General features: G+C 39.0%; 1 protein-coding gene across 7 annotated transcripts in view; it reads right to left on the bottom strand.

Moving 5' to 3' along the window:
* C2CD3 (C2 calcium dependent domain containing 3) overlaps positions 1–27278 on the bottom strand; it is a 150372-nt gene that overhangs the window by 117115 nt on the left and 5979 nt on the right. For all 7 annotated transcript variants that reach the window (XR_003567867.1, XM_027848178.1, XM_027848179.1 and 4 more), the window contains exons 3-5: positions 14257–14414; positions 8742–8959; positions 3546–3787 (exon numbers count right to left, since the gene is read on the bottom strand). Coding sequence is in view for 6 of the 7 variants with exons in the window: in XM_027848178.1 (XP_027703979.1) it covers positions 3546–3787; positions 8742–8959; positions 14257–14414 (618 nt within the window). In the remaining variant the exon portion in view is untranslated. The remainder of the gene's footprint in view (positions 1–3545; positions 3788–8741; positions 8960–14256; positions 14415–27278) is intronic.

The raw sequence follows: 27278 nt of genomic DNA, 5'->3' as shown, positions 1-27278 counted from the left end.
AATAAGAATTAATAGCAGGAACCACCAGAAAGAGGAAACAAAAACAGAGGAAAAAAAATAGCAAATAGTATGCTTCGATTTGCATTCAAACTCCATAGCTCTTTCTCTGGATGTGGACAGCATTTTTCATCATGAGGCCTTTGGAGATATCTTGGATCCTTGTATTGCTGAAAAGGGTTAAGTCTATCAATATTAGTCATCACACAACGTGGCCGTCACTGTGTACAACGTTCTCCTGGTTCTACTCACTTCACTCAGCATAAGTCCATACAAATCTTTATAGGTTTTTCTGAAGTCCACCTGCTCATCACTTCTTATAGCACAATAGTATTCCATTACATTCATATACCACAACTTGTTTAGCCATTCCCCAATTGATAGGCATCTCCTCAATTTCCAATTCTTTGCCACCACAAAAAGCTGCTATAAATATTTTTGTACATGTGGGTCCTTTTCCCATTTGTATGATCTCTTTGGGATACAGCCCTAGAAGTGCTATTGCTGGGTCAAAGGGTATGCACATTTTTATAGCCCTTTGGGCATAGTTCCAAATTGTTCTCCAAAATGGTTGGATCAGTTCACAACTCCACCAACAATGCATTAATGTTCCAATTTTCCCACATCTTCTCCAACATTTATCATTTTCCTGTTCTGTCATGTTGGCCAACCTGATAGGTGTGATGTGCTACCTCAGAGTTGTTTTGATTTGCATTTCTCTAATCAATAGTGATTTAGAGCATTTTTTCATATGACTATAGATGGCTTTAATTTCTTCATCTGAGAACTGCCTGTTTGATTGTTCATTTTCACTCACTTCTGTATCCCATCAATCACCAAGTCCTTTAGGTTACCTCCACAATACCTTCATCTGTCTTCTTTTCTTCACTGATTCATCTCCACCCTAGTTCAGACCCTCATCATCTCTCAGCTCAATTATTGCAATGCTTCCCAATTTGACCTTCCTGCTTCAAGTTTCTCCCTTCTCACCCCACCCCCCACGTAACTGTCAAACTAATATTCTCAAAGCATACCCATGAGCACATCATTTTCTTCTCCAAAAGTTTTAGTTGCTCCTACTGCGTCCACAATAAAATACAAGTTGCTCTGTATGGTGAGTGAAAAGATGAAATGATTGAAGAAAGAAAGGTTCAGTCTTCCAACCATATCAATTTATTAAACAATGCATGCCAATTGCCAAACAAGTTGGGACCAGGGCCCTTCCTCAGCTTACACCTGGACCCCAAATACAGAAGGGAGACAGACTTTTATACACTAAAAAAATTAATCAAATAAAGCCAATTAATTAAAAGGAAACAATACAACATTAGGCAATCTGATTTCTAATTGGATGAAAGATTAGGGATATTCCAAGTTGGAAGAGGGAGAGTAAATAAGTGCAATTATCTGAAATCAGAAAAGGAGGTGTCCCACTCCCCACTAAGTGTCCAAACAATCAAAGGAGCATAGAAACAGTAGGTGACTGATCTGTACAGGGTCAGTTTTCAGATAAGACAGATGGGTTGCCTGAGATGTACAATTGTAAGAAAACTCCTTGCATCAATCTCTGGGTCCAACTGAGTTCTGGTGAGCATAATCTACATCTTTGATTAGGCGTCTATAAGCATCAGGGAGAGGTAGTCTAGCTTCCCAACCATGCAGGGCTAGGTTCAAAAAATACAATAAGACTTTCTCCCAATCCCCACAATTAAATAGAAAGGGAACTGAGCTAGCTCCATAACTGAGTCACAAGATGGAATCATTGTGGTTCACTCAATTCCCATAATCAACCACTTGCTATCCCAATCCCCTTAATTTTCTCATCTGTTTGGCGTCTGAAGCCCTTCACAATCTGTCTCCAACCTATTTTCCTGAACTAATTTCACATTATTCAATCTCATGTCCTCTACAATGTAACGAAAATAGACTGCTTGTTATACCCCATACAGGGGTGGGGAACCTGAGGCCTCGAGGCCACATGTGGCCCTCTTGGTCCTCAAGCGTGGCCCTTTAACTGAATCCAAACTTCACAGAACAAATCCCCTTAATAAGGATTTGTTCTGTAAAACTTGGACTCAGTCAAAAGGCCGCATCCAAGGACCTAGAAGGCCACATGTGGCTTTGAGGCAGCAGGTTCCCCAGCTCTGCCCCATACTATACTCCATATAAGATACTGCATATTTCACACCTGAACAAGCTCTATCCCCTATGCCTAGAGTATTCTCCCTTCTTCTATCTTTTTGAATTGATATGCTTGGAAGAGTGAACCTTTCTTTCTTCAATCATTTCATCTTTTCACCTACCATACAGAGCAGCTTGTATTTTACTGTGGTTATAGTAGGAACAACTATCTTTTGGAAGTCTCTTCAAGACTCAGCTGAAATGCTACCTTCTAGAAAAATTCTTTCCTGATTCCCCCCCAATAATTAGTACGGCACTCTTCACCAAATTACTTTGCATTTAATTTGTAAATATTTCACATTTACTATCAGTGTACATGTTGTAACTCTCCTTGAGGTGGGGACTATTTGGATTTTGTCTTAGAATCCCTAGCTTAATAAATGCTTGTTTAGCTTAACTGATTAAAACTAGAAGGGATTTCAGAAGTCACTTATTCCAACAACTAGCTGATCCCTTTGTAAGATTCCTGAGAAGAGGTCATTGAGATTCTAAAGACTTCCAGTAAAAGGAAATCACTACTAGCCTAGACAGCCAATCCTATTGTTATACAGTTCTAGAACATGGTTGCCTAGCACCACAATGGCTGTTATTTCTTTCTGAGATCAATAATTAAAGACTTCGCTGGAAATAGTGGATATGGGTCCTTGTATTCATGACAAGTTGTTCCCTTTTCAGACCCATCTGCCATGGGAAGGACCTCATCCATGCTATGCACCTCCAAGCACCTTCCAAGGCTTTTCCTGCTTTTGTTTTGCCTTTCAACCTACTAACACTTACGGTCCTTTGAATTCTCATTTACCTTATTTTTTTTGTTTGTTTGTTTGTTTTCTGCTTGGATCCGCTCTTCTAGCCTGCCTAATTATCTCCCCTTATTAAGGAAACCATGTTCTAGAACTGTGTAACAATAGGATTGGCTGTCTAGGCTAGTAGTGATTTCCTTTTACTGGAAGTCTTTAGAATCTCAATGACCTCTTCTCAGGAATCTTACAAAGGGATCAGCTAGTTGTTGGAATAAGTGACTTCTGAAATCCCTTCTAGTTTTAATCAGTTAAGCTAAACAAGCATTTATTAAGCTAGGGATTCTAAGACAAAATCCAAATAGTCCCCACCTCAAGGAGAGTTACAACATGGAGAGTGTTATTTGTAGCACATTCATTTTGATATAGAGCTTTACAGTTTACAAAGTACCTTATATATTATTATTTTGTTTGAATAACAAAGGCTCTAAGATGAGGTAGCCACTATGATTATTATCCCGATTCTATAGATGAAGAAATTGAGGCCCAAAGAAGTTAAGTAGCTTTCCCAGGATCACACAGCCAGTAAGAAAGTCGAAAGGGGGGGGCGGGAAACAGGGAATTACCTACCTGAGAGAAGGTCCTTTGTGGGGGGGTTGTTCAAAGGATGAACCTGTGAGTCACTGTGACTCTCCGTAGCTCTCCTAATGTGAGTATCATGTACTGGGATGGTGGGACAAGATACCTGCTTCTTTATAGATTCTTGTTCTACTGTTTTGTCTTCTAACACCTGCTTGGAATTATGATGAGGCTGTGGTGCCAATAAAGAATCCACTACAGAGTTCTCTGGAAAGTACAAGTGGTCCTTTCCCCTGTTTTAAATTAAGGAAAGAAAAAGAATCTGTCAGTGGACAACGCAAAGTCCAACTGAATAACAAACATTGCCTGGGCATGTCATGGGAATACACCTTCTTTCCATTCAAATGTACATTTGTTAGGGACAGGTACAAAGTGTCAACGGCCCACATGGAGCTCATAGTCTACTAGCACTAAAGAATAGTATGTATCTAAAAACAGGTCACTTAGTGCTTTGAGATTCCTCATAAAACTCCACAATGTAGATCACTCATGTTTTCAAGGGAAATCTTAAGGTTTACAAAGCATTTTCCTTACATCCTAAGAGGGATGTGGTAAAAGGTGACTAGTACAGGCCTGGAAAGGATCGTAGTGGCCACCTAATTCAATGCATATCTAAAAAAAGACTTTTCTCTATGACATACCCAAGATAAGTTCTTATTCAATGCTTTTGGAAAGCTCTTCAATGAGAGAAAATCCACAACCTCTTCAAACAGTCCATTCCACTTCTGGACAGGTTGAATTGCTACATCAATCCTAAATGTGCCTCCTGGTAATATCTACCCATTGCTACTAGTTCTGCCACCTTGGGCCAAACAGAACAAATCCAATCACTGTTCCACATGACATCTCTACAAACATGGAAAGACAGCTATCGTGTTCTCCCCGAGTATTCTGTAGGCTAGTGGTTATCAAAACTTTTTGGTCTCAGGATCATTTTACATTCATAAATATTACTAAGGATCTCAAAGAGCTTCTTTTATGTGGTTATAATCTATTGGTTTTTGCTGTATTAGAAATTAAGAGTGAAAAATCTTAAAAATATGCATTCATTCATTAAAAAATACTAAGTGCATTAAGTGTTAACATAAATAGCTAAGTCAACCAGCATTTACTAAATGCCTACCCTGTGCCAAGCAAAACAAAAAAATTAGTGAGATGAGTGGCATTATTTTACTTTTTTTTTTCCAAATTTCTTTAGTATGTGGATTAATGGAAGGCAGTTGAATTCTTATATCTGCTTCTGCATTTAATCTGTTGTGATGTTTTGGTTGAAGTATATGAAGAAAATCTGGCCTTACACAGATATGTAAATATAAAAGGGAGAAATATTTCAATATACAAATAATATCTTAGTATTACGAAATTAGTTTTTTGAAGAACTCCTGAAAGGGTCTTGAGGATTTCCAGGTGTGTCCAAGGACCATGCTTTGACAACTGCTGCTATGGGTTAAATAAAAATCCCTGTTTCCTTCAACTTTATTCTCACACAGTACAAATTTAAGGCATTACACCATCATAATTATTTTTCTCAGGGCACTGCTGCTTATCAGAATCTGTCCTAAGAGGCAGCTTCATGGCCTTGTGATAGAGCACTGGGCCTGGAGTCAGGAAAATCTGAGTTGAAATCTTGCCTCAAACACTTACTAGCTGCATGGCTAAGCAAAACACTTCAACTATCTGCCTTAATTTCCTCAACTGTAAAATGGGGTATAGTAATAGCTCCTACCTTGCAGGGTGATTGTGGGGATCAAATAAAATCAATATCTGTAAAGTGCTTTGTACCTGAAGATAATACTTCAGATGTGGTTTGACCAGGGCAGAGTATATAGCAAGACTATCACTTCCCCATTACTGAAAGCAATGCCTCTATTAGTATAGTCCAAGAATACGTTAGCTTTTTTGGTTGCCATATCACATAAATGATGCATTTTGAGTTAATATTAAACTGTTAAAGCCTACTCTTTGGGTTTGCTTATGCAACCAATTCCCAATCTATACATTATCCAACCCAGTGGTCTCCGAATTTTTAAAAATTTCATTTCATCAGTAGAAAAAAAAACAAAAAAACTTTTGAGTATGTATCCACAATAAATAATATTCTTGCGCATATATCCACAATAAGTATATACTTACTTATTCATAAATTATATACATGTACTTTTTGTTGTTGTTGTTGAGTCATTTCAGTTGTGTCTGACTCTCCATTTTCCTATTTGGGGTTTTCTTGGCAAAGATACTGGAATGGTTTGCCATTTCCTTCTCCAGCTCATTTTATAGATGGGGAATAGAGGCAAATAGGGTTAAATGACTTGCCAAGGGTCACATAGCTAGTAAGTGTCTAAGGTCAGATTGGAACTCAAGTCCTCCTAACTCCAGGCCCGGTGTTTTATCCACTGTGCTACCTACCTGCCCATACATGTACTACCATATTAATAAAAAAACCTTACACAAAAATAGAAATTAAAGGATAAGATAAACATGAAATATACTAGAGGCAATAGGATGCACTGAAGTTTGCTGAATAGGGTAGTGATATGGTTAGACTTGTTTTTTAGGAAAAGCACATGTGTGTGGAGGAGAGCTTAAGGCAGGGAAACCATTCAGGAGATTACCGTAACATTTCATGTAAGAGACGATGAAGGTCTGTGATAAGATAGTGGCTGTGTGAGTGGAGATAGGGAACTATGGACGTATAAGAGAGATGTTTGTGTAGGTAGAAATACCAATATTTGGCAAATGATTTGATATGTGGAATGATGGAATGTGAGGAATCAAGAATAGCACTAATGCTGTAAATGTGGGACTAGAAGGACGATAATGTCCTTGACAGAAATAGGGATGTCCGGAAGCAGAGTGTGCTTGGGCTTAGCAGGGAGAATGAAAGATAATGTTAAGTGCTGAGGGGAAAAGCATAGCTTATTCATTAGCCAGTATTCCAGAGTACAGAGAGTGCTACTGAGTGATGCCAATTGTAGCCACAAGATCACTGAGAACAGGAGAGAGATGCAGAGGAAGAAGGCTAGGGAACTCTAAGGAATTTTTATGAGAGCTCCAAGAAAGGAGATTATTTCCACTTAGAAGTAATGATTAACTGTTAGGATCAGGGACAAGGTAGTACTGGAGCCAGGCCTTAACCATGAGCAAGAATATAACAAAGAAAGACAAAGGAGAATATATTCAAGGCTTAAGGGAAGGCCTGAGTTCAGGGAAAGGTTCAGTTTGGCTGGAATGTAGAGTATATGACTAGGAATAATAGCAGCTCAGTTTGGAAAACTAGGTGAGCATAAGATCATGGAAGGATCTGAATGTCAGTCTAAAGAGTTTAGAATTGATTTGGTAGGCAATGAGAGGACACTCAAGTCTGTGGAAAGGAGTGAAGTGATCAGAGATGTCCTCTAAGATGATTCTGATATTAAAGAAATGCAAATTAAAGCAATTCTGAGGTTCTACCTCATACCCAATAGATTGGTGAAGTTGACAAAAGAGGAAAATGACAAATTGTTGGAAAACTTGAAGGAAAACAGGAGCATTACTGAACTGCTGGTGGAACTATTAATTGGTCCAAACATTCTGGAAAGCAATTTGGAATTTCGCCCCTAAAGTTACTAAACTATGCATACTTTTAGACCCAGCAATACGACTACTAGGCCTACACTCCAAAAAGAACAATGAAAGAAGGATTCAAATATACAAAAATATTTATAGCAGCTCTTATTGTGGTGGCAAAGACCTGGAAAATAAGATGACATCCATCTATTAGGGAATGGCTAAACAAACTATGGTGTACAAATGTAAAGGAAAATTATTATTTATTTTGCCTAACTATGAATGTTTAATTTTTGTTTTTCCCAGTGGGGTTGGAGGGAGAGAAAATAAGATTTTTATTAACTGAAACAAATTAAAGAAATTGAAAAGATTTATGGTAACATATACAGGATGGAATGGAAGATGGAATACTGGGGACCAATTAGGGTGTTGTCCTAGGCATGAGACTAGGGTGGTAACTATGAGAATGAAGTAGAGGCATGTGAGGGACTGTATGATGTTGGCAACTACCAGGTGGGCGCTGTGGCAAGATTAGGGTAAGATCTGGGTATTTTTGGAAGTCGAGGCAGGGGCTGTGGTAGGCAGTCGTGGTGAACTGGGATGGGCTGGGTACGGAGAAGCCCTGAGGCAGTGGGCAGTGCTATGTGACATAAGCTGGGTGCAAGGAAGTAGCCAGAGCTTGTGCTCCTGAGGCAAGGGGCGGTGCCACGTGGGAGTGGGACGGCAGAGGACTGAGTTCCCTTTGCTTAGTCCCCTCCCTATATGCAACGTTAACCCCAGACGCCTCCATCTTGTGACCTTCCTGACTTCCTGGGTCCCTTTGTGTAGCACTGACCCCAGACGCCTCCTCCCAGTATCTGAGTCTGACTTCCTAGGTCACTTACTCTGTCTATGCACTAATCCCAGACGCCTCCTTCCTGTATCTGGTCCTAGCCTCCTACGTCACTCCCTCCCCCTTGGTGTGCTAAACTCAGACAACCCCTTCCGGTATCTGACCCTACAATCATTGGCTAGTAAGCGGGCTGGGGAGGAGGGGCTAGTAGGTACTTAGGAATGAGCGTGGTCAGATCACGCTCTCTCTCTTGGCTCCTGCTCTGTTGCTCTGGCCTTGCTGCTTGGGCTCGCTGTGATGGCCTCTGAATAAAGCTCTGGTGTTGGCGCCTCCCAATGGCTCGTCTCTGTGTGTTTATCCGGCTGAGGACCGAAGACTCAAGAGTGAGTATGACTCTGGCAGCCTGCTCCTTATAGGAGGAGAAGGTCGGCCCAGCCGGCACAAGGTCGGCGCGGCCGGTACAAGGCAGGAGGCAAAGATACAAAAGTTGTTGTGGAGGTAGAATCAATATGTCTTAATGACTCAATAGAAGGGGAGTGAGAAAGAGGGAAGAACCAAAGATGATTCTGAGCACAGGAACCTGGGTGACTAAGGAGAAGAGTGGTCATCAATAGAAAGAGGGAAGTCAGATTTCATTAAAAAGCAAAATTAAAACTTCCCTTCCTTTTTCATATCAGTAGCTAAACTAGTACTGCTTCTCTGCTTTCTTGTCCTCCACACCAAATTGTAAATGAAAAGCAGAAATTATGAGGGATTAGGAGAGAAGGCAGTTTATAGATGACTTGACATGTATTACAAATGGAAATTACCTGGGAGTGGTGGCTCTACTACTCATTAATGACTCTTTCCCACCAGTGTTGGTCACAGGAAGTGGATGAGCCTGTGCCCTCCCAGAAAGCTGAGATTTGCTGGGTTCAATATTTTCTCTGAATCCCTGATCCAGTAACAGTGCATCTCCACTCATGTCAGTGGTGAAAGAGCTGCAGTTGTCAAAAGTTGCTGACAAAGGTTCTAATGCAAGCAATATCTGAAAAAACAAAAACAAACAAATAAAAAAAACACAACTTAGCCATGATTTTAGCAGTCTAGGTAATCAATTAATTAATATGATTTATTAAGCGCTTACTAAGTTGGTGAATCAATAAGCATTCATTGAGCACCTACTATGTGTCAGGCACTGTTCTAAAGGTTGGGGACACAATGTCAAAAGGCAGTTCCTACTCTCAAGAAATTCAGTTTAAAAGGGAAACAACATGCAATAAACTATATACAAACAAAGACAAGATAAAATGGAGAAAATTAACAGTAGGAAGGTATTAGCATTAAAGGGGAATCAGGAAAGGCTTCTTGTAAAAGGCGGAATTTTTAGCTGAAGGAAACCAGGGAGGGAGGGCAGAAGATGTTTATGAAGAGAAGAAGGCATAGGAGACAGAGAGTGAAAATGCAGAGGAAGGAAATGGGTATCTGGTATGAGGAACAGCAATTAGATTGCATAGGACATGGAGGGAAGTAAGGTGTAAGAAAACTGGAAAGGATGGAAGGGGCCAAGTTATTACTTGCTTTGAATATCAGAGGACTTTATATTTAATCTTAGAGGGTCACTGGAGTCTACTGAATAGAAGTGGCAACTTGGTCAGATCTTTACTAGATCAATCTGACAGCTAACGAGAGGAGACACTGGAGTGGGGAGAGAGCTGGGGGAGGCAGAGCCACCAGTAGTTTATTGCAATAGTCCAGGCATGAGGTGTTGAGGACCTATAGCAGGGTGGTGACAGTGTCAAAGGAGAGAAGGGACTTATATGAGAGATAGTACTAAGGCAGATTCAACGAGACTTGGAAATGGATTCAATGTGGGGGCTAAGAGTGAGGAGTCAAGGATGACACCTAGGTTGTGAACATGAGTGACTGAGAGGATGGTGACCTCAACAATAAGAAAGTTAGGAAGAAGAGAGGGACTGGGGGGAAAATATAATGATTTCAATTTTAGACATGTTGTGTTTAAGATGTCTGAGAGACAATCAGTTCAAGAGGTCCAATAGGCAGGTGGAAATGTTTATTGATTGACCTGTAATGCTTATTAATTAACTGATTGATTAAGATGGGAAACTGGAGGTCAGGACTGGATAAGAAGACTTGAGAACCAATTGCACAGATATAATAATTGAATCCATGGGAGCTAATAAGATTACTAAGCAAAAAAGGGAGGAGAGGGAGGGAGAAGAGAATAGAAGTCAGAACAGAGCCCTGTGAGATACCCACAGTTAATAAACATAACTCAGATGAAAATCCAGCAAAGTCTAAGAGGGACTGGTGAGAAAGGTAGGAAGGAAACTAGAAAAGAGCAATGTCACAAAAATATATAGAGAAAAGTATCAAAGAAGATAATTCCCAGTGCCAAAGGCTGCAGAGGTCAAGAAGAATGAAGTTTGAGAAAAGGCTGTTAGATTTGGCAATTAAGAGATTGTTGGTGACTTTGAAGAGAGTAGTTTCAGTGGAATGATGAAGTTGGAAACCAGAGTGAAGAGAGGGAGGAAGGAAGAAGTGGAGGTGCCTATTATTCTGGGTACTAGGGATACAAAGACAAATGTGAGAATTTGTGTCCTTAAGGAGTTGATGACATCTAGGGGAGACAATATATGTAAGTATGTACAAATACATAAAAAGACCGAGGTAATTTCTTTCTTTCTTTCTTTTTTTGGCGAGGCAATTGGGGTTAAGTGACTTGCCCAGGGTCACAGAGCTAGTGAGTGTTATGTGTCTGAGCTGGACTTGAATTCAGGTCTCCCTGACTCCAAGGCCAGTACTCTATCCACTGCACCACCTAGCTGCCCCCTTTTAAATTTTGGGCTTAAAGGGACTGCAGAGATCATTTAGTCTAGTTTTTATAGCTCTGCCCTAGGTAGTTACAAGGATATAATCATCTCTGTTTTGTTTTGGTTTTTTTGGTTGCAAGGCAATCAGGGTAAAGTGACTTGCCCAGGATCACACAGTTAGTGTCAAGTGTCTGAGGCTGGATTTGAATTCAGGTCCTCCTGACTCCAGGGCTGGTGCTCTATCTACTTCACCACCCAGTTGTCCTGGTAATTTCTTTTGAGGGGAAGGGACCAGTGGCCTGTGGGATGTGGAAAGGCCTTATGGAGAGTGTAACAGGCAGAGGTAAGGAGGAAGTTCATGAGGGAAATGAGAAGCACTCGGTACAGAAGCACAAAGACAGCAGATGGAGTGCTGAGAACCCAGCAGAAGCATATTAAAGCCTCCTTTGGGTTTCTCTAGAAATATTAAGACATAATATTTCTCTGGTCTAGAACCCTTAGCAAATGTCCTAGCATGAAGATGGTTAAGGACAAAGGCCTTCTCAGGTAAAAGGACTGAGGGTGGCAACCAAAATTTAGAATGAAGAACAACGTAGTCTTGAAGAGAACACTGCCTTCTCCATCCATGAAGTGAGTGGGCTCTAGACCCCCTAAGGACAGTCTCTCCTCCTTCTACATCCCTAGCAAAAAGAGTGTTAACAAAGACTCTTCTCTACTGAAGAAGGATAATATTGATATTGCAAGCAGGAAGATCCTTTTCAATCTTTGAAGGGAGTATTTGTTGTTTTTTTCTTGTTAAAGAATCTTACAGATGTTATATCAAATCATGTTAGGGTACAGAAACTTATTTAAGGGAACTGGGGGACAGAGAATGATGCTAGTTTGTGCATTTCTCTTTCTCAAAACTAGAAATGCTTAGATATTAAATTAATATTAAATTAGATAATTTAATTAGATTTCTAGCAGGCTTGTACCTAAAACACAGAATATAGCATTAATTTTTCTTTTCTTTGACACATTACCAAGGAGGGGCTAAGCCCATCAGCTCTGCACTTCCAGGGATCATCAGCCTTATCTTCTAACCTTGGGCAAAGTTCTTTCAGGTTTCTATTACTGTTTCCACATCTGTAAAATGAGGGTATTAGACTAGATGATCTCTAAGGTCTTTCCCAGCAAAAATATCCTAATTCTAGATTTCTCTTTATTTCATAGTACTCCCCTTCACACAAAGACAAAGTAGAATAGTACTACTTCCCAATTTTGTCCTGTTCCTTTCTAAACTTTGTATATTTGTAAGAACTATTTCCCATACGGATATTCTAATTTTTTTCCTCTCACTTTGAAACTCAGCTCAGATGCAGCACCCTCCATGAAACCTTCCCTAATCCCCTCACTTGAAGTTGTTCTCCTCTCAGCACTTTTTCAGGATCTATGATCAACAGATAGATAGCCCAAACAATAACCATTAAGTGGTGCTTGGGAAGGGATCTATTGTTGGCAAATCAATGAGAGCTAGAATTAATTGGTTGTAAGGTACAGCCAGTAAACCCCAAGGTATCTAGTTAGGTTTCAGCCTCTAAAATTTACCTTCCTTTGGGCAGAGCACCCTGAGGTAAAGACGTGATACCAAATGAGAGGAGAGGAAGGGATGGGAAGGGAGGGGAGAGGAAGGGAAGGGAGGAGAAAAGAGGAGTTGCCCAAGTGCAACTGGCCAGTTGGGACCCCCTGTGGAGCAGCTTGGACTATGCACAGGTTGTGGTTTGTCCTTCTTTCTTTTTTTTTTTTTTGAGGCAATTGGGGTTAAGTGACTTGCCCAGAGTCACACAGCTAGGAAATATTATGTGTCTGAGGCCGTATTTGAACTCAGGTCCTCCTGACTCCAGGGCTGGTACTCTATCCACTATGCCACCTAGTCCTTCTTTCTTAAAGAGGCCCATGACATCAGGAAGATGATGCCACTGTTGCAGTTTTAGGGAGCTAAGAACCCCAAAATGACAGGGCAAAGGGCGCAGGTCTGCCTCGAAAGAATTCAACCATTCAAGCCTTCTTTCAGTCAGAGACAAGGTTTATTGTGTCCAACAGAAGGGGTGGGATTTTAAGAATCTGGGGCAAGACTGACCTTTTTTTATAGGGAAAAAGAATGTGAGAAGATTTAGATGGGATCAAAGAGGGGCCAATAGCCAGAGGTAACAGAAAAGGGGTCTAGATGGGATTAAGGGTGGAAAATAGCCTGGGGGTGATCTGGACAATGAAGGGCTAGGCTGGGTCAGAGGTAACAGACAATGAAAGGGGGGGCCCACAATGAAAGGAAAATTGAAAGGATTACTGGAATGGGCGATGCCTCAGGCAAACTCCAGAGATCTGGGTTGAGGGGCTTTGGGGTCCAGGTCCCAAAGACATGGTCTTTTCCTTTTAGGAATCCAGAAATCCCATCCCCCATCATTTCCACTGTTCACTTCCTTGGTCACACTCAATCTGAACTATTAGTGTCAAGCTGAAGCATATCCAGAGAACAACCATTGTGACAGTGTGAAAAACACGCCCCTCAAGGATCAGCTGAAAGAAATGGGGATACCTTGAGAAGACTTTGGTTCAGCACTTAGCACAGTGCTTGGCACATAGTGGGTGCTTAATAAATCTTGACTGATTGATCAGGGAAGACAGGACTACTGTTTCCAAGTATTTGAAGAGCTAGCATGTAGAAGAGAGATGAAGAGTAGCTTTATTTTGTTTCAGAGGGGAGAACTAGAAGCCAGATTTTCACAAATTCACAATATTTAAAAGTTGAAAGGACCTAAGGAGACATTGCCTAATCCAACCTATACAAAATAACCATGACAAGTAATCCAATCCTTGCTTAAAAATGAGAAAAAAATTCAATATCCAAAGCAGCTTATCCTACTTCTGGAGAACTAAGTGCTAGTTAGATAACTAACATCAAGCCTCAATTTTCAAACCCCTCTATATCTTCCATCCATCATCCCTAGTTTCCCAAATTCTTATCTACTTAAGTCATATATCTACTTGGAATTTAATACAGTATATGGTGTAGACAAATTGGTCTAAACTTAAATAATGCCAAATTGCTTTCTAGTTTTCCCAAAAGTTTTTGTCAAATGGGGAATTCTTACTCTAGCAGTTGTTTTTGAGTTTGTTGATCACTAGGCTACTTTGGTGTTTCTGGGTCTTGCTTACCTCATGAATTCCACTGATCAGCTTTGCCATGATTTAACCAAAACTACAGAGTTCTGATGATCACTATTTTATATTGTATTTTAAATACCAGGAAGTACTAGGCTTCAGTATCTCTTTCTTTTAATATATCTCTTTAGATTCTTGACCTTGTTCCTCTGAATGAATTTAAGTATTTTTTCCCATAATAATAATACCATAATTCCCATAATAAAATACCACCTTTGTACTATTTTTCTCCACTGAATTTCCTGATCATTTTTTTAATAAGAGAATTTACTCTGTGGAATAGAAATATAAATAAGAGAAATACTGTTACCTGGATTTCTCCAAGCTTCTTAGATGTTGGTGAGACAATTGTAAAAAATCCACTGATTGGATTAGTCGGAGACAACTTCGATAATCCACTGATCTGGGCTCTACCCGCAGGGAGGTGATCAGGTTTCGTGATTACCTCCAAGACAAGGACAGCCATATCTAATAGCAAACAAAGATATTTTATTGAGAGATTTTCCTCCCACAGATTATTATAGACAGGATTTTTTTTGGGGGGGGAGGGGAGGAAAGGGACAGACTAGAGGTAGAACAAAGGGAGGACAACCCAGTAAAATAATCTTATTATTATAGATGTTGTTACTCGTGTTGTTTTTGAAGAAAATAATTTCTTTAACTCAAAGAAGCCCTTCCTTAATTTTCTTGAGGTTATTTCTCCAACTTCTCACTGCACTGCACATTATCTTGCCCGCTGATAAATCCTGGAGGTGTAGAGGTCAGAGGCTAATCTTAGAAAAGACCATTTTCACAATCTCTTTGCATATAACCACTGTTTCTTGCAGTTGGAAGATTCATATTTCAATTTCATTATTGTGTTATAGTGAAGAAATCACTGATTTAAGAACCAGAAGTGGTGGGTTTGAGCCCTAGCTCTCATAATTACTATCTATAATAATAATGATAATAATAGATGCAGAGGACCCTTTCTAGAGCTCTGTGAAAAGAACAGGTATGAAACACTAACGTGAAAGGATGGCAGAGTCAGATAATAATAACAAATAATGGTAATAATTGCTTACACTTATATAGCACTTTTAAGGTTTGCAAAATTATATATCATCCCATCCGATCTTTACAACAACAATAACAAACAGCTAGATAGCGGAATGGATAGAGCATTAGACTTGAAGTCAGAAAGACCCGAGTTCAAATTTGACTTCAGACATGCTGTGTAATGTTCTGCCTTAGCTTCCTAATAGGTAAAATGAGGATAATAATAACACCTACCTCTCAGAGTTATTGTGAGAATAAAATGAATTAGTATTTGTAAAGTGCATTGTAAGCATTTATACAGCTCTTTGGGGTTTGCCAAGCATTTTACAAATATTAATTAATTTAATCCTCAAAACAATCCAGAGAAATATGTGCTATTATTATCTCCATAATATCTCCAAATCTCCAAAATCTCCAAATATCTCCAAATCTCCAAAATCTCCAAATATCTCCAAATCTCCAAAATCTCCAAAATCTCCAAAACTGAGGCAAACAGAGGATGACTCGTCTAGGGTCACATAATTAATGTCTGAAGCTGAATTTGAACTCAGATCTTCCTGATTCCAGGTCAAGTGCTCTATCCACTATGACACCTGGCTACCTATATGACCCTGAGCTGGTCACTTAACTTAAAATGGAGATAGTATATGTACTATCTATCTTGTAAGGCCATTATGAGGAAAGTGTTTTGTAAACTTCAAAGCAGCTAGGTGGTGCATAACTGATGGATAGAGTGGCAGGCCTAGAGTTAGGAAGACCTGAGTTCAAATTTGATCTCAGACATTTACTTGATGGGTGACTCTGAGCAAGGCACCTAACCTTGTCTGCCTCAGTTTCCTCATCTGTAAATGAGCTGGAGAAGGAAATGGCAAACCACTCCAGTATCTTTACCAAGAAAATCTCAAATGCGCTCACAAAATGGAGACATGATGAAAACAATTAAACAACAAAACTTCAAAGCATAACATAAATACAAGTTATTATAATTGTGGAGTTGTGCACAATATGCACATTTATGTATTCATATATGTATTTTGCATCTTTCTGTTAAGAAATATTGAAACACTTTATAACCGTTAAATTGGACTCAAACACCTGTAACTTTTGAATGCACTCTCTATTTTAGGCAATGCGATCTTTACTATCCAGAGAATTTGCCATGCTTGTACTTATCTTCTTGAACTGTGGAAGGAAACAAGCATATATCAAGCGCCTACTGTGTTCTAGGAACTGTATTAAGCACTTCACAAAAAATATTTCATTTGATCCTTACAACTACTCTAGGCGGCAGGTGCCCCTCATCTAACATAGTCTCCATGAGTGCACAAGAAAACTCATGTTCCTGTTGATGACAATGTTCTAACCAGCGTGGGTGAAAGTAAACACTACAGCTGTGTACCTGGCCTATGGTATCAGTGTCACTCTTCTCTCCCTGTGTCAGACCATCCTTAAAAATCAAACCAAGTCAGCTGCCTCTGTGACTGGCTCACACACCATGTTTCTCTGTTCCCTCTCAACATTGGCAGGAAAGAGATATATCCAAAACCAAGGTTCCTACCTAAGGCCCAGGCTCTTCCTAGGCTCCTGATGGCACAGATTCAAGGATGGAAGGCAAGTCCAACTGCCTCCTTTTATGTTTGTTTATAATAGAATTAATTTTATTCTACTTTTAAAAAAATTAGCCTTTATTTTCTCTACCACTCCACCTCCACTGAAAAAAAGAGGTTAAATTAAATAAAATGCCCTCCATTCTCCCACAAAAATCACAAAATTACCAGAAGCAGAGAGTTGGAAGGGCCTTCAGTAGTCAACTAGTTTAATTCATATACGAAGGAATCTCCACTGTAACACACTCTAAAGGTAGCCACTCAGTCTCTGCCTGAACACCTCTTGCAAAGAGGAACACATCACATCTCAAGGCAAGATAGTCCACTTCCGGACACAACTCAAAATTGTTTGGAACTTTTTCCAGACCTTAAGCCAAACTGTACCCATTACTCCTGGTTTTGCCTTCTAGGGTCAAACAGAACAAGTCTAATCCCTCCACTACATAATTAAGTTCTTCCTTCAACCAAATCTGGTAGGACATGCATTTAAGACCCTTCATCCTAGCTACTTTCTTCTATTATAAACTCACCAGCTTCTCAATGTTCTTTTTAAATCACAGTACCCAGAAATAAACACAGTATCATAGATAAGGTTTAACAATGGCAGAGTACAGCGGGATTATTTCTTATTATTTCATGGAGTTATTGGCTTTTATTTGGTTTATTATAATTTTCAATACAGCAGCTAGGTGGTACGATGGATAATGTGCCAGGCCTGGAGTCAAGAAGAACTGAGTTCAAATTCGGCCTCAGACATTTACTAGCTGTGTGATCCTGGGCAAGTTACTTAACCCTGGTTTGCCTCAGTTTCCTCATCTGTAAAAGTGAGCTGGAAAAGGAAATGCAAAAGCACTTCAGTATCTTTGCCAAGAAAACCCCAAACGGGGTCATGAAGAGTCAGGAACAACTGAACAACAAATAATTTTCAGAAGTCTGTTAATTATACAAGATTTTGTATGTCTTGTGTCAAGCTGTAAATTCCCTTTCCAATTCTTTCTGCCACACCTGTCTTTTCAATTTTTTCCCTCAAGTGCTCTCATTTCATTGACAAAAACATTTCTTTTTTTCAACTCTTGCTTTATTGCTTCCAGAAATTTTAGATGAATTCGTACCCAAGCTGTGTTTTTCTCTGAGTCTTTGCTCTTTGACATTTTCAAGTCATTCTCTTCTTTTTGGTCTGTGTCTTGAGCATCTGTTACCATAATAGCTTTTTATGGTGGGATTCTGTTCTGCTTGAAGTCAGGCTAGCCTTTTGTGAGGACTGCTTCCTTTTCTAGTTATTTACCAACCATCTCTTTAATGGTCTCTCTTAGAATTTCTTCAGGAATGGAAGATTGGCCTATAGTTTTTGAAACCTGCAAAATTTGCCCTTCACTAATCTTGTGATATGTATCTTGTTTTCACTCCTTTAAAATAATTATTCATTTTTAACTTTTTTTTAAACATTTCAGTTCTAAGTTCTCCTCCTTTATCTAGGAATCTATACCATCGTGAAGCTAAGTAATATAATATCAATTATACATGTGAATTAATGTAAAACATATTTCTATATTAGCCCTGTCACACCAAAAAAGGGCAAGAAAAGATAATGAAAAAAATATATTTCAATCTTCACTTAGAGTTCACTAATTATCTCTTTGGAGGTAGAAAGCATTTTTCACCAAGATTCCTTTGGAATCTGTCTTGGGTCATTGTAATGATTATAGTAGCTAAGTCCTGATCCTCATTACAATATTGTTACTGCACAATGTTCTTCTGGTTTTGCTCACTTCACTGTGTATCAGTTCATCTAAGTTTTCTGATGTTTTTCTGAAGCCATCCTACTTGTCATTTCTTATAGCACAACAGTATTCCATCACATTCATATATCTTAGCTTTTTCAATCATTCTCCAATTAATGGGAATTCCCTCAATTTCCAATTCTTTACCACCATAAAAAGAGCTACTATAAATATTTTTGTACATATAGGTCCTTTTCCTTTTCCTTTGATCTCTTTGGGATACAGACTTAGTGGAGAAAGTATTGCTAGGTCAAAGGGTATGCATAGTTTTAGAGCTGTTAGGAAACACTTCCAAATTATTCTCCAGAATGGTTGAACCAGTTCACAACTCCACCAAAAGTGCATTGGAGTCTCTATCTTCCTATATTCTCCCCCCCAAATTTGTCAATTAACTTTTCTGTCATGTTAGCCAATCTGATGGGTGTGACGTGGTATCTCAGGATTGTTTTAATTTGTATTTCTCTGATCAACAGTGATTTAGAGCATTTTTCCATATGACTATTGATAATTTTATTTCTTCTTCTGAAGAACACCTATTCATATCCTTTGACAATTTATCAATTGGGGAATGGCTCATATTTTTAAGGATTTAATTCAGTTCCCTACACATTTGAGAAATGAGGCCTTTATCAAAGAAACCTACTGTAAAACTCCCCTACTTCCCCCAGTTTCCCGCTTCCCTTTTAACTTTGGCTACACTGAAGTGTTTCTGTAAAACTTTTCTAATTACATGTAACCAAAATTATCCATTTTACTTTCCATAACGCTTTTTATCTTTTGTTTGGTCATAAACTCTTCCCTTGTCCATAGATCTAACATGCAAAATTTTCCATGTTACCTTAATTTACTTATGATATGACTTTTTTATGATATGCCCATTTTGACTTTATCTTCATATATGGTGTGCGATGTTGTTCTATGGCTAATTTCTACCAAACTGCACTGTGGTATAGTGCTGTAATCTCCTTGCTAGTATTTTATTTAAAAATGTTTTACATCAGTGTTCATTAGGGAAATTGGTCTATAGATTTCTTTCTCCGCTTTTGCTCTCCTTGGTTTAGTTACCAAAATCATATTTGTGTCATTGAAGAAATTTGATAGGAATCTTTATCTACTTTTTCAAGTTTATATAGTATTGGAATTGTTCTTTAAATGTTTAGTAGAATTCACTTGTAAATTTATCTGATCCTGGGGATTTTTTCTTAGGGAGTTCATTTATAGCTTGTTCAATTTCTTTTTCTAAGATAAGGTTATTTAAGTATTTTATTTCTTCTCCTGCTAATCTGGGCAATTTAAAAAATATATTCATCCACTTTACTTAGATGATCAGTTTTACTGGCATGTAACTGGGCAAAATAGCTCTTAATAATTGCTTTAATTGCATCTTTGTTGGTGGTGCTTTATTTTTGATACTAGTAATTTGGTTTTCTTGTTTCTTTTTAAAAAAAATATAAATTAACCAATAGTTGTTATTTATCAGTTTTTTCCCTATGAAATCAGCTCCTAGTTTTATTTATTAGTTCAATTTTTTTAACTTTCAATTTTACTAATCTCTCCTTTGATTTTTCAAAATTTCCTTGACACAGCTTGACACAAGACAAAGTAAAAACTTTGGTGTTAATTTGCGATTTTTAATTTGTTCTTTTTCTAATTTTCTTTTAGTTACATGCCCAATTTGTTGATCTGCTCTTTTTCTTTTACGGATGTATGCATTTAGAGATAAATTTTCTCCTAATTACTGCTTTGGCTGCATTACACAAATTTTGGTACATTGTCACATTACCTTTAATGAAATTACTACCTGTTCTTATGATTTATTCTTTGACCCACTCATTCTTTAGGATTAGTTTCCAATTAATATTTAATCTATGCTCCCACAGCTCTTTACTGAACATGATTTTCATTGCACTGTGGTCCAAAAGGGGTGTATTTAATATTTCTGCTTTTCTTTATTTGTTTATGAAGTTTTATGCTCTAATACATGGTCAATTTTATAAAAGTATGATGTACAGCTGAGAAAAAGGCATATGCCTTTCTATTTCCAGTGAATTTTCTCCAAGGCCTATCATATCTAACTTTTCTGGAATTCTTTTCACCTCCTTAACTTGTTTGTTTTATGGTTATTTTATTTAGCTCCATGAGAGGAAAATTAAGGTCTCCCACTAATACAGTTTTACTGTCTATTTCCTCCTCTAACTCACCTAGCTTTTCCTGTATGAATTTGGATGCTATGCCATTTGATGTATATGTTTAGTGTCAATATGACTCCAATGTTTATATTTTAGCAAAACATAGTTTCCCTGATTATCTCTTTTAATTAGGTCTATTTTTGCTTTTGCTTTGTCTGAGATCACGATTGCTCTTCTCCCTGCCTTTTTTAAACTGCAGCTGAGGCACAATAGATTCTGTCACCAGCTCCTTATTTTAACTCTGTGTATGTCTTTATGTTTCAAGTGTGTTTCTTGTAAACAACATATTGCAGGATTCTGGTTTCTAATTCATTTTGCTATCTGCTTCCATTTTGTGGATGAGTTCATCCCATTCCCAGTTATGATTATTGTGTATTTGCCTCCAATCTATTTTCTTCTGGTTATTTTTCTTTCTCTCTTTTTATCCTATCCATCCTCAGAAATTTGTTTGGCTTCTGACCATGGCTTCCCTTAATCCACCTTCTCCCGTATCATCTCCCCCCTTTCTTTCATCCCTTTCCCCTTCTACTTTCTTGTTGAGTAAGATAGCTTTCTAAATCCCACTGAGAGTGTGTGTGCGTGTGTGTTCGCGCATGCATGTGTGTGTATATATGTGTGTATATATATATTTTCTTGCCTCTTTGAACCAGTTCAGATGACAGTGAGGTTTAAGTGTTGCCTACTTATCCTCCCCCCATTTTCCCCTTCACTGTAAAACTCTTCCTTGCACACCTCTTTTATGTGATAATTTCCCCCTTCTCCCAGGGCATCCCTCTTTCTCGCTCCTCCATTAAAAAAAAAACCTCAATATAACTGAATCACACTCATGCCCTCTATGTAGATTTCTTCTAACTGCCTTAATAATAACAAAGTTCTTAGGAATTACACGTATCATCTTCCCATATAGGAATGTAAACAGATCAACCTTATTGAGTTCCTTATGATTTCTCTTCCATGTTTATCTTTTTTATGATTCTCTTGAATCCTATATTTGAAAATCTAATTTTCTATTCATCTCTGGTCTTTCTTATCAGGAATGCTTGAAAGTTCTCCATTTAAATAACCATTTTCCCCCCCTAAAAGATTATACTCAGCTTTGCAGAGTAGTTTGTTCTTGGTTACAATACTAACTTCTTTGACTTCCAGAATATGATACTACAAGGCCTCCGATCCTTTAATATGGTAGCTGCTAAAAATTGTGTAACCCTGACTATGTATTTGAATGTTTTGTGTTGTTCTTTTGCCTGTTTTCAATATTTTCTCTTAGACCTGGAAGCTCTGGAAATTGGCTACAATATTCCTGGGAGTTTTCATTTTGTGATTCCTTTCAAGAGGTGATCAACTCTTTCAATTTCTATTTTGCTCTCTTGTTCTAAGATGTTGGGGCAGTTTTCCTTTATAATTTCTTGAAATACGTCTAGACTCTTTTTTTGATCATGGCTTTCATGTAGTCCGATAATTCTTCAACTATTTCTCCTCAATCTATTTTCCAGGTCAGTTGTTTTTCCAATTCCTATTTTCTTCTTCTTTTTTTCATTTTTTGATTTTGTTTTATTGTTGCTTGATGTCTTATGGAGTCATTAGCTTCCATTTGCCCAATTCTAATTTTTAAGCAACTATTTTCTACAGTGAGCTTTTATATCTCTTTTCCCATTTGATCAATTTTGGTTTTTAAGGAGTTCTTTTCGTCAGCATTTTTTATGCCTCTTTTACTAAATAGTTAAACGCGTTTTCATAATTTTCTTTTTTTTTCCATAGTTTTCTTGCATAGCTCTCATTTCTTTTCTAAAGTTTTCTCTATCACTCTTATTTGATTTTTAAAATTATTTTTAGTTGTTCTAGAAATTATTGTTGGGCTTGTATCCAGTTTGCATTTTCCCCCTTTGAGGCTTTGCTTGTAGCTGTTTTCACATTGTTAACAGCCTTCTTCCTAATCTGAGTCTTGATCTTCCCTGTCACCATGGAAACTTTTCATGGTCAGGTCCTTTTTTTGTTTGTTTGCTCATTTTTGCAGACTATTTCTTGACTTTGAACTTTACATTAAAGTTAGGCTTTGCTCACCTGGAGGGATAGGGGGAAGAGGCACTATCCTAAGCTTCAGGCTTTTTTCATGCTGCTGTTTTCAAAGCTAGTTCTAGGTGTTTGGAAGTTTTTAGTGCTACCAGTGTGGGGTGACCTTGGGGAGAGGAGTGGTCAGTACTCTCCTAGTCTGTACTCTGGTCCTTATCCAGGAGGGGCCCCTACACTCTTGTGACCATAAGCCCTTGTGACCTCTCTGCTCTAGAACTGCAACCTGGAAGTATGGGCAATGGAGTTGCCCAAGAATGTCTAGTGTCAGCACAGGGGTCCCCTGTAATCTCTGTTTGACCAGCTATCCAATCCTCTTAACCATCTCTGGACTCAGAGCTTCCAAAGCAGCTGCTGCTGTTATTACTGCTACCAAGTCCCACAGTTGATGTTTCACCAAATGTGCTCTGGGCTAGCCCTACTGCAATATCACATATCTCTCCTTCCAACCTCCTAAGCTGTCTTGAACTGGAAAAAAATATCTTACTCCAACCTTTATTTGAGACGTTATTTTAAAGCTGTTTGGAGGGGAATGTTGGGTGAGTTCAACTGTAGTGCTTTCTCTACTGTCCCTTTACTCTACTCTTAGCTCTTCCCCTGGAGGTTTCTTACCTATCTATATTTCTATGATCACTGACAGGGGCTCAGCAATGACATCTGAATGAATGAATGACACTATTTATTAAGCCTTTCCTAATGCAAAGCCTTTAACTTAAAGGATATAGCACAGTCTCTACTCTCAAGAAGCTCCCATTCCAATGGAAGAAACAACACATATGGAAGGCTTCACCTGTAAGGTAGGCAGAAAAGTCTCATGGTCCTTAGGGTGCAGCAGCAAAGCAAATGGCAATGCCTCCTCTTTAATGTTACTTCCAATGATAAAATCATTTCAGTTTCTGATGTTGAGCCATCTGACACTGCCAAGGACTTTGCTGGCAAGAACTTTCTTTTCTGGGTCTTCAGAAGCTATGGCTGCAACACCTGCAGGAGCTATCCATACTCACGCTGGCTGCTTCCCAGGATGATGGCTAGGTGCACTGAGCTGGAAGCACTGTTATTCACCCCCAAGGGTGTTGGGTTCAAGATCCTGTGTTGTCCTCATCAGTATCTGAGGAGAGATAGTGGCCAGGGTAGTGGTGGTGGTGTTCTGCCTCGCACTGTACATGCTGCCTCTCCCCCAGAGTGCCTGGCTGATTTGGCCAGGTTGGCTTGCCTGCTCTGTGGAAGGCAGCATGAAGGAAATATGGATGAGGTGATCTGAATTTATCAAGGACAACGAGGCAGGAGTTCCTTACTAATCTTGGGTCTTGACTCCCTAAACATTACTTTTATTTTGCATTGTCCTTTGCAGAGAAAACAGAGACAAAATAAGAATCAAGCAGTTCTGTCTTCTCTGCTGTCAGCTGTTACTGTCCGAACAAGCACCTTCTATGAGCCAGGCACAGGGTTAGGCAAGTGTTGAGGATACAAAGGAAGAAAAAGGATAGTTTCTGCCCTAGTGGAACTCACTGTCTACTGGGGGAGATTACATGCAAACAATCATATAACAAACAACACATATGCACAATGAAGTGGAGATAATCAGCATAGGGAAGGCACTCACATTAAGGGGTTCAGGGAAAGATTTCTTGCAGGAGGGGAGAGTTTAGCAAAGACTTGAGGCTAGGGGCACCAAGAGGTTGAAAGGAAGTGCATTCCATGCCTGAGGATGAGCCAGAGAAAATATCCAGCATAAGGAAATAGAGTGGGAGAGACAACAAGGAAGGCAGTGTGACTAGACTACAGAATATGTGGAGAGGAGTGAACTGTAAGAAGAAGGAAGGGCTGGAAGGGGCCTAGCTCTGAAGGGCTTTAAAAGTCAAACTGAGAATCTTCTATGTGACCGTGGAGGTGACAGAGAGTTGCTAGAGTTAACTGATTAGTGAGGGCTGTGGGTAGTATGACATGGATAGAACAGTGCTTTAGGAAGATCAGTCTAACAGCTGGCAGAATGGATTGGAGAGAGGAGAAACTTGAGGAAGGGTGACCAACCATCAGACAACTGCAGCAGTGCAAGCATGAGGTGATGAGGATTGGTACCAGAGTGGTGGCATAAGCCCTATCTCTTCTTTGATCCTCTTTTTTCTCCACACAAAGCTAAAAAATAATATTATTTTGTTGTCCTTAGCATCCCTTGACAGCATCAGTTTATTCTGAGCTTTAGCATTCCTGACAATGTTTGTACCACTCATTCACTTTCTGTTACGTGAACTTGCTCCTATTTTCTGTCCATTAAAAAAAAAATCTAAGTCGGTTGGTGAGCTCTCTGTGTATCCATCTCAGTCTTCTCAGACAAATCTTTTTCCTTATTAGAATTATTTCTTTTTGTGTCTTCAGAGTTTCATTCTTGGTCATCTCTCTTCCCTCCTAGGATGACTTGACCCAAAGCATTTTAGTCCATGACATCCTATCTAACATGTCTCTGAACCCCTGGAAATCTGCTTTCCCAAAATCTAAAGTGAACATCAGACTATGTCCAATTTCTTTCTTTTTTCTAAATACTAACTACCGATCCTTCAAGGACTATCCCATTAGCCTTATCTTGACTAGAAAAATATAATCATAGGAAGCTAAAACTTTACCAGACCTCAGAAACCTTCTGGTTTATGTTCTTCAGTATAAAGACAGAGAAAATGATGCCCAAAGAGTATCTCAGGGAACTAACTTTCAAATGACACACATCAATTTAATCAAAGCTGGGACTAGAACCCAGGTTTCTTGATTCTTTGTTCTGTGTTCTTTTTACTACTTCAGATAACTGTGGCAATATCACCTTGGAAGGCAGTCTTCAGTGGAGTACTGCTATGCTTTTTAATTTTAATGGCTGGATAAAAGCACAGAGGGCAGTTAACAAAGTAGAAGACAAAACTGGAAGCCAAGATATTTTGGCAAGCTAAAACACTGAGTCAAATATAATAGTCTTACACGTGGGTTCAAAAAAAAATTTTTTTTTCAAGTACAATGTGGGAAAGCATTGCTAATATAAGTTAAACTATAAAAGAGGATTTTAGTAGAATGCAAAGCCAGGAACAGTAAACAGTGTGATATGGCAGCTAAAAAAATTTGATTCAGTCTTAAGGTGCCTTAGGAAAGATAATGTCCAGTATGTAATCTGCCCTGCTCAGACTACATATGGAGTAATGTGTTCAGTTCTGGGCACCATATTTTGGGGAAAACAATAAACCAGATAGCTTCCAAAGGAGGAGGAACAAGATGTTGAGAAGCTTTGAGATCATGCCATGTGAGAAGTGACTAAGAAACCGGAGATCTTTAACCTAGCAAAGAAAAGAGTCTGGAAAGTATAAGAGCCTTATTGAAGGGCTATTTTGATGAAGAAGAATTAGGTTTGCTCTGATTGGCCTCAGACTAGAATTAGGGAGCACAGAGTATAAGTTTCAGTGAGGCAAATTTAGGGTTCATGCAAGGAAAAACTTCAAAATAAGAGATATCCAAAATGGAATGAAATACTTTAAGAGGTAGTGAATTTTCCCTCCCTTCTAAATCTTCAAGCAATAGGTGAATACTTCTAGGTACGTTACCAAAGGAATTCAGTCTTCCTCAGGTGTTTATTGGACAGTAGATGGCCTCCGAGGTCTGTTCTGAATCTGAGTTTCTTTTTCTTTCACTTATGCAACAAATATTTACTAAGTACTTCCTCTGTGCAATAATAATGTGTTAAGACATTGTGAGAAATAACAGAAAGATAAATCAGACAGGGTTAGTGGCTTCAAACACCTCATTCCCAACAGAAAATATGACATGCACACATAAATATAATATAAATCAGATGACAGAAGTACAGAAGAAGCAGTTCTATGAGATCAGATGAGGCTGTGGGCAGAGGGAGCCAAGGGAGGGTGAGTGGAACTCATGCCAACCTCATGCAGGTGGCATTTACACTAAGATTTAAAGGATAATAAGGATTCTATCTCACTTAGGATCACAGATTCAGGCCCTCAGAGGCCACCTAGTCCAGCTTCTCATTTTGCAGACAGGAAACTGAGGCCCAGAGAAGTTACTCAACTTGACCAAAATCACACAGGTGGTAAGTGACAAAAGGAATTTCAACCAGGGTCCTCTAGGTCCTCTTGAGCCAGTGCCCTTTCCAGAATCCCACAGACTCTCTAAACTTTTGGACAGTTCTACTTGTTAGGCAATTTTGCTCACATAAAAGTGAAATGTACTTCCCTGCAACTTCTACCCATCACTCCCAGAAGAACAGGACTAGCAGCTCCTTTTTTTTTTCTGGATACAATGCCTCTTAAAGCAGTCTAAGATCACAATCCCTTTCTTGGTTGCCATATCCCCCTGTTGATTCATATTGGGCTTGCAGGTTACTAAAAGCTCCAGATCAGAGGTTCTAGACCTTTCATTGCTTTACATACTGCTGTGGCAGGCTGCTAAAGCGTATGGACACCTTCCCAAGTTAAATTTTTAAAAATAATTGAAGACAGACAGTAAGGGGGTTAGACAATGAGTCAAAAGATTACAAGGGTCACTTTGCTGGCACCTGGGATGGGGCTCGGTTTCATTGCCCATACCTGGATCTGGGTTGCAGTCATCTGTCTCAGTCCCAGGGTATGGAGGAACATTATTAGCATACCAGAGCTT

This window comes from Vombatus ursinus, unplaced genomic scaffold (genome assembly GCF_900497805.2).
Source record: "Vombatus ursinus unplaced genomic scaffold, bare-nosed wombat genome assembly UNPS02005659.1, whole genome shotgun sequence".
Taxonomy (NCBI): domain Eukaryota; kingdom Metazoa; phylum Chordata; class Mammalia; order Diprotodontia; family Vombatidae; genus Vombatus; species Vombatus ursinus.
Note: the sequence above shows the minus strand (reverse complement) of the source record. Positions and strands in the feature narration are given on the sequence as shown.